This window comes from Mus caroli, chromosome 2 (genome assembly GCF_900094665.2).
Source record: "Mus caroli chromosome 2, CAROLI_EIJ_v1.1, whole genome shotgun sequence".
Classification (NCBI taxonomy): domain Eukaryota; kingdom Metazoa; phylum Chordata; class Mammalia; order Rodentia; family Muridae; genus Mus; species Mus caroli.
Window position 1 is genome coordinate 30,765,420 of NC_034571.1, and position 11,530 is coordinate 30,776,949.

The window sequence follows — 11,530 nt, forward strand, 5'->3', positions numbered from 1 at the left end:
TGTGTGTGTGTGTGTGCGCGAGCGCGCACACATTGCATGTATGTGTGTCAGAAGTCAACCTTAGCATATCACTCCTCAGGAGCCTTTTATATTGTTCTTTCCTTATTTAATGTGCATGGGTGTTTGGCTTACACCACATGTGAGCCTGGTGCCTTTGAAAGTTAGAAGAGGGTGTCAGCTTCCCTGGAACTTGAGATACAGATGGTTGTGAGCCACCGTGTGGGTGCTGAGAACTGAACCCATGTCCTCTGCCAGAGCCTGCATTGTTCCTAACTTTGTTTTTTGAGATGGAGTCTCCCATTGGCCTAGAGCATGATATATGGGGGCCACAAGTATGCCGGCTGTCCAGTGAGCCTGGGGGACCTGCCTGACTCTGCACCTTCAGTGCTCAGATTGCAAGCATGGATCACCAACCCTAATTTTTCCCCGTGGCTTGTGGGGATCTACTTAGGTCTTCAAGCCACTTGGCAAACACTTTGTCAGACTGAACTAGCTCCCCATTCCCAGGGACTGAATGCACCGAGCAGTAATGCCTATCTCAGATCTCAGGATCATTTTGTGAATGGGGGTGACAAAACAGTTTGTCTGGTGGAGCCGGGAGTCATTGACGCTGTGTTTTTCTTTCCTACCATGTAGATCCTGACAGCTGTTCTGACGTTACCCATGCTCAGGACCTTTAGCCTCTGGCTCCACTCTTCCCTCACTGGGAGCTATGTCTCTGGCTCTTATTCCATCGTTTTTGTCAACTGTCCCAATGAGCAAATTGCCAGAGACATTGCCAGGTATAGTGCACATAGGGGCTAGGTGTTGCCCCCTAAATGCATGGGAAGCTACCGGGGTGCTTTCTAGGGGCCACACTGCAACCCTTCTCTTGCTTTTCACAGCCCATTCCATACAAAGAACTCCATAGTTTCTGCTTGGGGTGGCATGAGGAACCTACTGCACCATCCTGTTCGGACCGACCCCAGGGCTAACCCTCCCATGCCATGATAGAGAATGTTTAATAGTTGATGGTTAGAGAAGGAACATGAGACCCACAGAGAGAGGTGGCTTGCTCAAGGTAGTAAGAGAGACTGTGAAGCCTCCTGGGGTGATCCAAACCTCCCAATTGCTGGTCCAACCTCTTTCTCATCCCCGTAGCTCAATTAAGGAAGAGGCTGCCCATATATTGGGTATTTTTCTAGAAATGACTGTGGTGATCTGGGAAGAGCACCACTGGGTTTATAATTACACCCTAGTTTTAATGTTGGCTGTGCCAATTCTATTTATGTGACTTTGGGGTGGAGGACAGGAGTTGCAGGGTGATCGACCTGAGGACCTTGAACATGTTAGGTAAGTGCTGAAATGCTGAGTTACAAGATGGCATAATGCTACCTACCTACCTCATAGTGTTGTAGTTACGATTACATGATGTGAAACAGGTATAACACACACCCCAGGAGATGGAATACAGTAGGTGCTCAATAAATGTCTCCCAAACCCCATCTTATCTGTCTATAAATATGTCTCTGAAGAGAACAAGTGGGACTTCCCCCTTCTCTTCTTGTTTTATTATGGAAGAATCTTGGAGATTAGGGTTACAGTCACAAATGCTTAGCAGACAGATTGAAAAATTGGCCTAGGGTATATGATGAAAGAGGATGGCAGATGGCAACCTTTGTCCTCCCTGGATGTTGGGAGAAGGAGGAAAGGGAGGGTGTTGACTCAGGAATCATGTGTCACATCTACTCTGTGACATTCAGTTACAGCGACAGAAGGGCAGGTATCAACCCACCCTCAGACCTGCATATCCTGTAACCACACACAGAGCCTCTCAGGACACAGAGGAGCAGCTGTGAGGAGGCTGTTCTGAGGGCGGCTGTGGGAATGACTGACCCTGGGCCTGCAGAAGACAGGCCTGAGCTCTGCTGGGCTTTCCTGCCCGAAACGCCCCTGCTTGGAGATAGGCAGGAGCTAGTACTCAGCTCAGTTGGATAGATGTGCAAGGTGCTAAGACCCATTTGGAATTGAGGATCCAGATAATCTGTGTTCTTGTGAATATAAAATACCCTGGTATTAAATATTGGTAACAAAGTCAAGATTTTGTAAATGCCCAGAGGGTCAGACCATGGACCTTATCTGTGACCTCTGTGTGCCTGGCTCTCTTCCTCCTGAAGTTTCTGAGGGCCTGAGCTTTGTGGGCATGACTCTGTGGTCTGCAGTGTATGTGCACATGCTCTGTCTGAGATGGAGTTCAGCTAGTCTACTGTTCTTCCTTCTCCTCCTCTCTGTCCTTCTCCTCCTTCTCCCCATCCTTCTTCCCTTCCTTCTCCCCCTTCTCCTCCCCTCCTCCTTTTCCTTCTCTCCCTCCTCCTTTTTCTCCTCTTCTTTCTCCTTTCCCTCCTCCTCTCTTTCCTCTTCTCTCTCCTCCTCCTCTTCTTTTTCCTCTCTCTCTCTCTCTCTCTCTCTCTCTCTCTCTCTCTCTCTCTCTCTCTCTCTCTCTCTCTCTCTCATGTTTGTATGCCACCAAAAAATGAAAAATTCCAGTGGGCAGTTGAGGAGGCAAGCCTTGATGAGGTTGTGTGAACGGGTCTGTTTTATGTGTGGTACACTGGTGATTTTCCAAAGCAGCCACAAATGGTAGATGGTGATGAGGTGATCCTAGCATGAAATTTTAAGTTCAGTACTCTTAGCCTGAGTTCAAGGACAGAGAAAGGAAAACAGCCCTGTAGGCATAATTTTTTCTCATCTACTTTAATAAGCGGTCAACCTCCCTCCTAGCCCATCACCCACCTGAGGTAGTGGAAAAGAAAGGTTATCAGGACACGGGGGAAGTAGACCTGCTTAGAAATAGTTCTTTAGGGGTGAATCCAATTTTCGCTGTCAGGTTATCAGGAGTTCAGTCCATTGCAAACACCAAATATGAATCAGCAGCTACAGTCCAGTCCCGTCAGCAGACACCACATACGAACCAACAATGGCTCACCAACCAGCCTGAGGCTGCAGAAGCATCAAGAAGCCACAGGAACCTCACGAGAAGTTCTTTGGCAAGCTTCTCTATGGCATCACTGCAACTGGAGCTCAGCAACACAATGAAAGGAGAACCAATACATGCATAGAATAGCAAGGCATAGGGAGGCGGAGCAAAGCAAACCAGTGCTGGGGCTAGCAGTGTCTGAGGGGTCACATTTACATCCCTCCTGAACATCATGAATTCTTTCATGTGTCTGCTATAGCAAAACATCCTTTCACCTGTGTGCCCCAGCAAAATATCTTTTAACATAACTGACTTTCCAAAGAAACCAGGAATTTCTACTTCACAGCCATCTCCTTGGAACAGCAGAGAGAAGGAAGGACCCGTGAGTAAGGCTCAGATACAGTTTTTGCCCTGGGTCCAAGCTCTTGAAGTTGTGGTAAGAAACCTTTAAAACAGAAAAACAAAACAAAACAAAACAAAACAAAAAGCAAAAACAAAACACCAAAAAAATCTTGAAAAAAGACCTTCTACTTGTCAAAACAGCCACTGAACCACTGAATAATGTGTTTCTGCTTGGAGTTGTATGCGTTCTTTATGGTCGGTCACATGGGGATCTATAGGTCAGCTGGGTGTGGCAGGGTTAGGGGTGGCATTATGAAAGGAGCTATCAGTAGTGAACAAGTTTAGATACCACTGACTAAGCCAGTCTCTTGTCTAGTAAGGTAGAGAGGGGAGCTGGCTTCTCTGAGCAGGTACACAGGTATGCGTCTCGGGCAGGAAAACCCAGCAGAGCCCAGGCCTGTCCACTGTAGGCCCAGGGTCAGTCATTCCCACAGCACACGGAGCCGCCCTCAGAGCCTCCTCACAGCTGCTCCTCTGTGTCCTGAGAGGCTCTGTGTGTGGTTACAGGATATGCAGGTCTGAGGATGGGTGTGATACCTGCCCTTCTGTCACTGTAATTAAATGTCAGAGTAGGCCATTGATTTATAAATAAAGATTTATTTCACCTTATGGCTGTAGAGCTGGGCAATCCAGAAGCATGCTGCTTAGTATCTGGCAGTCCTGCATTATAACAAGGCACAGAGCACATCCCATGGCAGTCAAGAGCACGCTGACTCCCGGTCTCTCTTCCTTACTAAGCCACTAGCTCCATCATGGGGACCTCACCCTCATAACCTCACTAACCACCCTCTAAATGCTGTCTCTCGCCCTCAGCATTCATGACTTTACATGTAAAACACAGTCCTTCTATCCCCACAGCACTGAAGTTTAACTAGCTACAGCACCATTTCAAAAGTCCAAAGTCCAGGGACTCACCTGAATCAGATTTGGGTGAGACTCAAGGCACACTGATGCAAACTGACTTCCCTAGCCTATGAAATCAACAGGTTACCTGCTCCCAAAGTACAGTGGGGGAGCAGGCATAGAACAGACATTTCCATTTCCAAAGAAAGAAATAAGCAAGAAACAAGGAATAGCTGGTCCCACATGTCTTGGTGTTTCGACTGCTGTGACGAAACACCATGCCCAAAAGCAAGTTGGGGAGGAAAAGTTTTATCCAGCACACACTTCCACATCACTGCTCATTAGTGGGAATCAGGACAGGAACTGAAACAGGGTAAGAACCTGGAGTTTCTAGAGGCAGAAAGTGATGCAGAGGGCATGAAGGAGTGTTACTTACTGGCTTGCTTCCCATGGCTTGCTCAGCCTACTTTCTTATAAAACCCAGGACCACCAGTCCAGGGATGGACCCACCTACAATGGGCTGAGCCCTCCCCCATCAATCACTAATTAAGAAAATGTCCTATAGGCTGGATCATCTTATGGAGGCATTTTCTCAATAGAGTGTTCTTCCTTTCAGGTGACTATAGCTTATGTCAAGTTGGCATAAAACTAGCCAGAACACCAGCATCCAATAGCGTTTGAATTCTGAAGGCTCAGGATAAATTCCTTGATTCTATGCCCTGCTTCCTGGATACACTTAGGGTAGTGGGTGGACCACAGGCCTTATGCAGCTGCTTGGCTGGGTTCAGCTTAAGCATATTGTGCATATTTCATGCTGTTAGCTCTACTATTGCTTAGTCTCTGTGGCTCTCCTAGCATTGTCTAAGTGAACACTGCAGCAGCGCCCATCCAAATTTTTACTTCAATTAATTCCTTCCCAGTGTCCTCACCTACAGCCTCATTAGTATTAAACTTCGAGGATTAGGTTTTCAACATGAGAATTCTTAGGGACACATTTTAGTGGAGGAGGGGCACCCTGCATGCTTGCGTCCTTAGACTCAGATATCCCGGGCAATTCCCATCCAATCTCTTAAAGCTTTGGACTTGCTCCAGTGGTCTTCTTCTCTCTGCTCTAGGGCCATCCTGGATAAGAAGATGGCTTCGTCTGTGAACATCTTGCCGAAGACCTCATCCCTGTGAGTTTTGCCAAGGCCAGTGGTGGGGAGTTGGGGGCGGGGGTTAAGGTGAGGTCCTGGTTGATTGAGAGAGCAAGGAGCAAATAGTGACCTGTCAGAGAATATTTAATCTGCACGTCATAGCTGACTTACATTCAGAGATTCATCAGTTTATGTCACCCAAGGAAAGCAAAACAAAAACAAAAACAGAAACAAAACCAAAAAACGAACCCCCCAAAACTGCATTTAGAGAAAGGAGGGAAATGTCACGGTGTCCAAATTCATTAATATGATTTATGGAATTAGATTCCCAGCACAGGAATTCTGGGGACACGCTCAAATTATAGCCCTTCGCATTCGCATTCATGGCCTTTGCTCGGTTGCTCTGACATTGAGCATGGCTCTTTAACTTGGCTTTAATTTTGATCTCCAAACTTCAGCCTAGTCTGTTGAATTAGTCTCTCTGAATGAGGGTAAGGCCCAAATTTCTGAATCTTTCATATTGTCTCTAAAGCAATAGCTCTCAACCTATAGCTCTCCATCCCTTTGTAGGGGGGTTGCAAATCAGATATCCTGCATATCAGATATTTACATATGATTCATAACAGTAGCAAAATTACAGTTATAAAATGGCAATGAAATAATTTTATGAAGCTGGGTGTGGTGGTGCACGCCTTTAATTCTAGCACTTGGGAGGCAGAGGCAGGCGGATTTCTGAGTTCGAGGCCAGCCTAGTCTACAGAGTGAGTCCCAGGACAGCCAGAGCTATCCAGAGAAACCCCTGTCTGGAAAAACAAAAACAAAAACAAACAAACAAAAAAAACCCCCAAAAATTATGGTTGGGGGTCACCACAACATGAGGAGCTGTATTAAAGGGTCATAGCACTAGGAAGGCTGAGAACCACTGCTCTAGAGGCTTATGCTCAGCTGTGGAATACTTACTTGCCTAACATGCAGGCCTTGGGGTTTGGTCTCCAGCATAACAAGAAAAGCAAGAGGAGAGAAGAAATGGAGGGAAGGGCTAATGGAGGGACGAAGAAGGGGAAGGAAAAAGGAAGGAAGGGAGGGAGGGAGGGAGGAAGGAAGGAAGGAAGGAAGGAAGGAAGGAAGGAAGGAAGGAAGGAAGGGAGACCTTATGTGAAATCTTAGGTAGCTGTCTTCAAGAACTCTAGACATCTTTGTATGTCTGCCTTAGAGTTCCTATTGCTGTGATGGAGCACCATGACCAAAAAGCAAGTTAGGGAGGAAAGGGTTTATTTGACTTATGGTTCCATTTCACTGTCAAAGGAAGTCAGGACAGGAACTCAAACAGGGCAGGCACCTGGAGGCAGGAGCTGATGCAGAGGCCATGGAGGAGTGCTGCTTATTGGCTTGCTTCCTATGGCTTGCTCAGCCTGCCTTCCTGCCCACCCTCCCCAGCTCCCCAAGGCAGGGTTTCTCTGTATAATAGTCCTGGCTGCCCTAGAACCCACTCTGTAGACATTGCTGGCCTCAAACTCACAGAAATTCACCTGCCTCTGCCTCCTGAGTACCGGGATTAAAGGCATGTCACCATCTGACTTCAGTCTGCCTTTGTATAGAACCCAGGGCCACCAGCCCAGGGGTGGTACCACCCATAATGGACAGGGCCTTTCCCCACCAATCACTAATTAGGAAAATGCTTTATAATCTGGCCCACAGCCCATCTTATGGAGACATTTTCTCAGTTGAGACTTCCTCCTCTCTGATGACTCTAGCGTCATCAGAGACAAGTTGACATAAACCCACCAGCACAGTGGGTTGGGAAAGATTCTGAAGTCTCTACCCTTCAGTAGTTTACCTACTTGGTCCAGGCTGACAACTCGCCAGGCTCTTCTTGTGAGCATTGCAGTTTGATTTTGTTCTCCTCTCTCTCTAGGTATTTTTGGAAAGGAGAAATAGAAGAAGGCATTGAGGTCTCACTGGTAAGTGAGGTTTGGGCAAAGGAGGTTTTAATAGGAGAACATGTGACATCAGAGCCTTTTCCCAGGATGTGCTTAGAAACTAGGGACAGGGATGTAACCCAGCAACGACTCCTTACATGCGGGAGGCCTTGAGTCTGATCCCCATAGAAGAAAAGAAATTAGCACCAATCAATAAATTGAGATTCTTACCCCACCTAAGATGTCTGAGCCTCATTAACAAGCTAGAGACCTGGCCTGGTGACCTGAGAGGAATGCTAAATGGCTAAGTGAATGATTCAGGTTCCAAATTTCTGATTAATTTTCTTCTCGTCACAGCTAATAAAGACAAAGACTTCCAAGGTCTCCCAGCTGTTTGCCTATATGAGGTAAGGTTCCTTTACCACAGGACCAGGTCAGGATGTTCTAGGCACTGAGCAGAGGACCCTGGGAGGTGGGAGAGTTAGGGTTCAGCCACTGCCTCCCATACGACTCCTGCCCTCATCTTTGTCTCAGGTTTCCATCTGGACATTGGAGAGCAGAGTGAGATCGTTTATGCTGCAGATTTCAAAATACTGGCCTTAGGGCCTCTTCATGCTTTAAACCAGTTCGGACTCTCAAAAGCGCCATGCGTTAACTTCCTGCTAGTCGCCAGCACCTGAAGCTTACACTTAGAGTCTCAGTGGTCCATCTCAGTGGTCCACAAAGGGAGGGCTCTTGACTTCTGAGGTCTTCAAGACTTTGATGAAGTCCATGAAAGTTAACGTGCTCAGTCATAAGGGCTAAGGATTTTGGAAACTGTTTCTTTTTTTAGCTTACTTGAGACATTAATAAAACCCTTATATACTAATAACACAAACACTGGATTTTTTTTATGAAAAGTCATATTTTTCCAAACCAAGAAATGAATGAGAAAACGGCATCATTTGCATTCTGGAAACTGTGACTTAATAAGATAGTTGCTAGGGAGAGTTTTAAGTTTACAAGTGACAAACTCAAGGTTTCAAAACTTAGAATTTTTGCTTGCAAATGATTTTTTTCCCCACTGGCAATAAGAAAGTTGTCCCCTTCCGGCCCTAGTATTAGAGATGGGATCTTATGTCACTTCAGACCTGCTAAATGAAACTACTTTTAACAAGCTCCCCAGGGATTCCTATCCATGCTAACACTCGAAGCACGGTCTAACCAGCGGTCTCAGTGTTGGCCATGAGTTAGATCATTTGGAGTTATCTTTCAAATGTCCAATATAAGCCCTGGCTCATGGATTCTGATTTTGTTTGTCTGGTGTGGGGATCAAGTACATTATTCCTAAGAAGCATGCTAAGTTGACTGTAATATGCAGCCTGGGCTACAAATCCTTGCTCTGCATGAGAAAATTCACTGCCTTCCCTCCTTAGAGGACTATGATTTTGTGGCCATAAGGATGTAGTTGAGTGTCAATTCTAACCACAGAAAAGGGCCTTTTGTTACCACCTCAGTAGAGGTGAAGGGATGAGGCAGCTTGGGTGACTCAAAACCTGTGAGGGACAGCTCCCAGGTTGTCATCTGTATAGAATACATGAAGTATACCTGTGAAGTGTTTCAACAGTTCACCTTACTGCTAAGACATTCAGATTCTTTAAATTTCATGTCTGTTTATTAAAAAAAAAAAAAGATTCCAGCCTTGGTGTCCATGAAATAAGTTCATCGAATTGATAGTCTCAGGTTCTGACTAAAACAGCCCTACTTGCTGTGAATGCCACACTACTTATAAACAGGCTACAGTTAATTAAACATGTTATTGCATGAGAACATTCCAGTGGCTCTAAGTTGATCAGAAAGCAAGCAAATAATTATTACCCTCAGCTGATACACGAGAGACAATGTGAAGAGAACTGGCACTGTGTGCTGCGTGCCCGGTGAACAGAGCAGAGAGGCAGGGGCCTGAGCCAGGCTTGTCAGTTAGGGCCCCGTGGGAAGCTCAGGGATTGTTTGGCCTTGAGGCTCAAGAGAGGGGATTCTGGCTGATCAGTAGGATCAGGGAGGGATTTCTAGGTAGGAAGGAATATGGAGGCTTTGGAGAAGGGGCAGGAAGATGTAGCAATGTGTGTGGATGACGATGGAAAGAGTAGTGAATATGAGTGTGTGCACTTGATCACTAGCTAGGTGCTTTGGACACTCTGTCTTAGCTAGTCCTTAGCGAGCCACTCAAAAGGTTTGTTTTTATATGTTTTTATCCTCTTTTGTAGGGATGTTCTGAGAAATTAAAAGACTTAGCCAGCAGTTTCCAGATCTAGTAAGGGCAGGCATAGAATTTGAACCCATTTCTCTAAGACTCTAAAGGCACCTGACCCAACCCAGTACCTGTTGAATGGGAAATAGGCTCAGGCAGGCTGGGCCATGGCTGATTGTCTGGGGCCTCTAGAGAGCCTATGGGTTGGGTTTTATTATGTAGGTTGATCCTATCAGTCACTCACTATGGTTCTGTTTCTTTCCAAAGGTTGGCGCATCCTTTTGAAATCCCAGAGGTCTTCAGTATTCCCATGGACCAAGGAGATGCTCGCTTTTTACGATGGCTTGAGGAGGGAATGAAGGAGAACTAAGGGGAGAGAACCTTATTGTGCAGGCTTCTGCCTCTAGCCTTTGTTGACTGTGTTCTGGGAAAAAGCAGGCCTCTTTCTGCCTCCCATTGAATGTTCCTAACAGCAGACAGGTTCTAGCTGACCTGTGCATGCTGAATGAAGGGCTGAGAATTTCAAGGCTGGAAGTGAAAGCCAATCAGGCCTCCAAGAACCAAGTGGAACCGGTTTCTGAGTGCCGTGTGTTTGCAGGTGGCCTGAGGGTACGTGGGTAAGGATGAGGAACTGAGGGGAGGCAGCAGTGACAGTGAGGTTTCTCGTCTTCAGGCTCTGGCTGACCATAAAGTACCTAGGGTATGATTGTTCCTCTATTTCTTGTGGGAATAGGTGACCTTGATCATCTAGGGGTATGTGGGAGAGCTATTTTCTAAAACAATTGATATGGGCTCTATTCAAAACAATGAACAGTCCTGGTAAGATTAGAGGTCAACAGAATTGATTCTTCCTTTTGAATCTTGCAGAGGTGAAGCTAGGAAAGGGGGTGCTTGAGCCTACACAGACTAGGGGGATATTAGGGCTTCAACACAGACTCGTGGGTTGGGACTAAATCTTGATTTTTTTTTTTTTTTACTGGATTTAATATACTAGACACAAATATCCTGGAGATGTAGGTTCTGAGCCCTGGGGACCTGCTGGGACAGTGTATTTTTTTTGGATTTGCTAGACAGAGCTTCTGAGGTTGACAGAGGAACCCCTGAACTTCTCAAGGAATGTGACCATCATCTACGTTCCAAGTGAAACTGTCAGAAGTTTGTAAATCACTGTTGTGATTCTCTCCATTTTATGCATTATCACAAAGCAGTGCATTTCATGGAATTTCAGAAGGGGGGGCCATATTGAATCACAGCCTATCCAAGGTTTTTCATACCATGCTGAGGTGTGAGCTACACCGGTATCTTCTACGCTGGTCCCAGGCATCTCTGAAGAGAAGAGGGAAGGATGAAGGATGCTGAGCCCAAAGCTCTGAAAATGCAGAGGTGAAACAAACCCCATTCCCGAATCTCACAAGCTAACTCCACAGTGGGCAGCCCACGGGTGGTTAGAGTTGGGGTACAGACGGCTATAGTGTCCTGGTCTCTTCAGTGGCAGTGGGAGGGGTGGGTTCACATAAGACAAATAGAACCACATTCTAGTTCTAATTGCTGTGTGTCTCCCACCTTGATGTCCCCAAATACCAGATGGTCCAAGGGCATACCTCTGAAAACCTGGTCAGCACTGTAGCTGAGGCCCTTCCAAAGGACTAGAGAATTCCACTGGTGGTTTAGGGGGCTGAGGAGTGGAGATTTCTGGTCTTAAAATACCAGTTTCTGAAGTATACCCAAGTCTTGAAAACCCTACTTAAAATGACCCCAGATGGACCAGGTTGCTTTTTGGAGAAAGTCCAGTTTGTAGGTCTTCCTTTCAGAACGCTGTCCTTTCCATCCCCACCTCAAGTGTCCCCTGTGTGGCAGATGGGTGACCCTACCCTGTACTGTCCCTGTGCTCATGAAGTCCCCTCTACCTTTGAAAAGCCTCTCTCCTGGGCCGGAGGTCAGAGGCCTGTCTGAATCTTGTTGATCTCTTGCCCAAGGCTTAAGAATTACTTCCCAAGTTGACATTTCAGTTTCAAGGATTTAAATAAACAAAGCTTTCTCTACA

At 46.3% G+C, this 11,530-nt stretch overlaps 1 protein-coding gene across 1 annotated transcript in view; it reads left to right on the forward strand.

Annotated features, from left to right (window-relative positions):
* LOC110289285 (protein CutA homolog) overlaps positions 1-11,530 on the forward strand; it is an 18,320-nt gene extending 6,790 nt beyond the window's left edge. Inside the window, exons 2-6 of the mRNA XM_021155424.2 lie at positions 637-782; positions 5,317-5,376; positions 7,253-7,298; positions 7,614-7,663; positions 9,754-11,530. Coding sequence (XP_021011083.1) covers positions 637-782; positions 5,317-5,376; positions 7,253-7,298; positions 7,614-7,663; positions 9,754-9,856 — 405 coding nt within the window. The 3' untranslated portion in view covers positions 9,857-11,530. The remainder of the gene's footprint in view (positions 1-636; positions 783-5,316; positions 5,377-7,252; positions 7,299-7,613; positions 7,664-9,753) is intronic.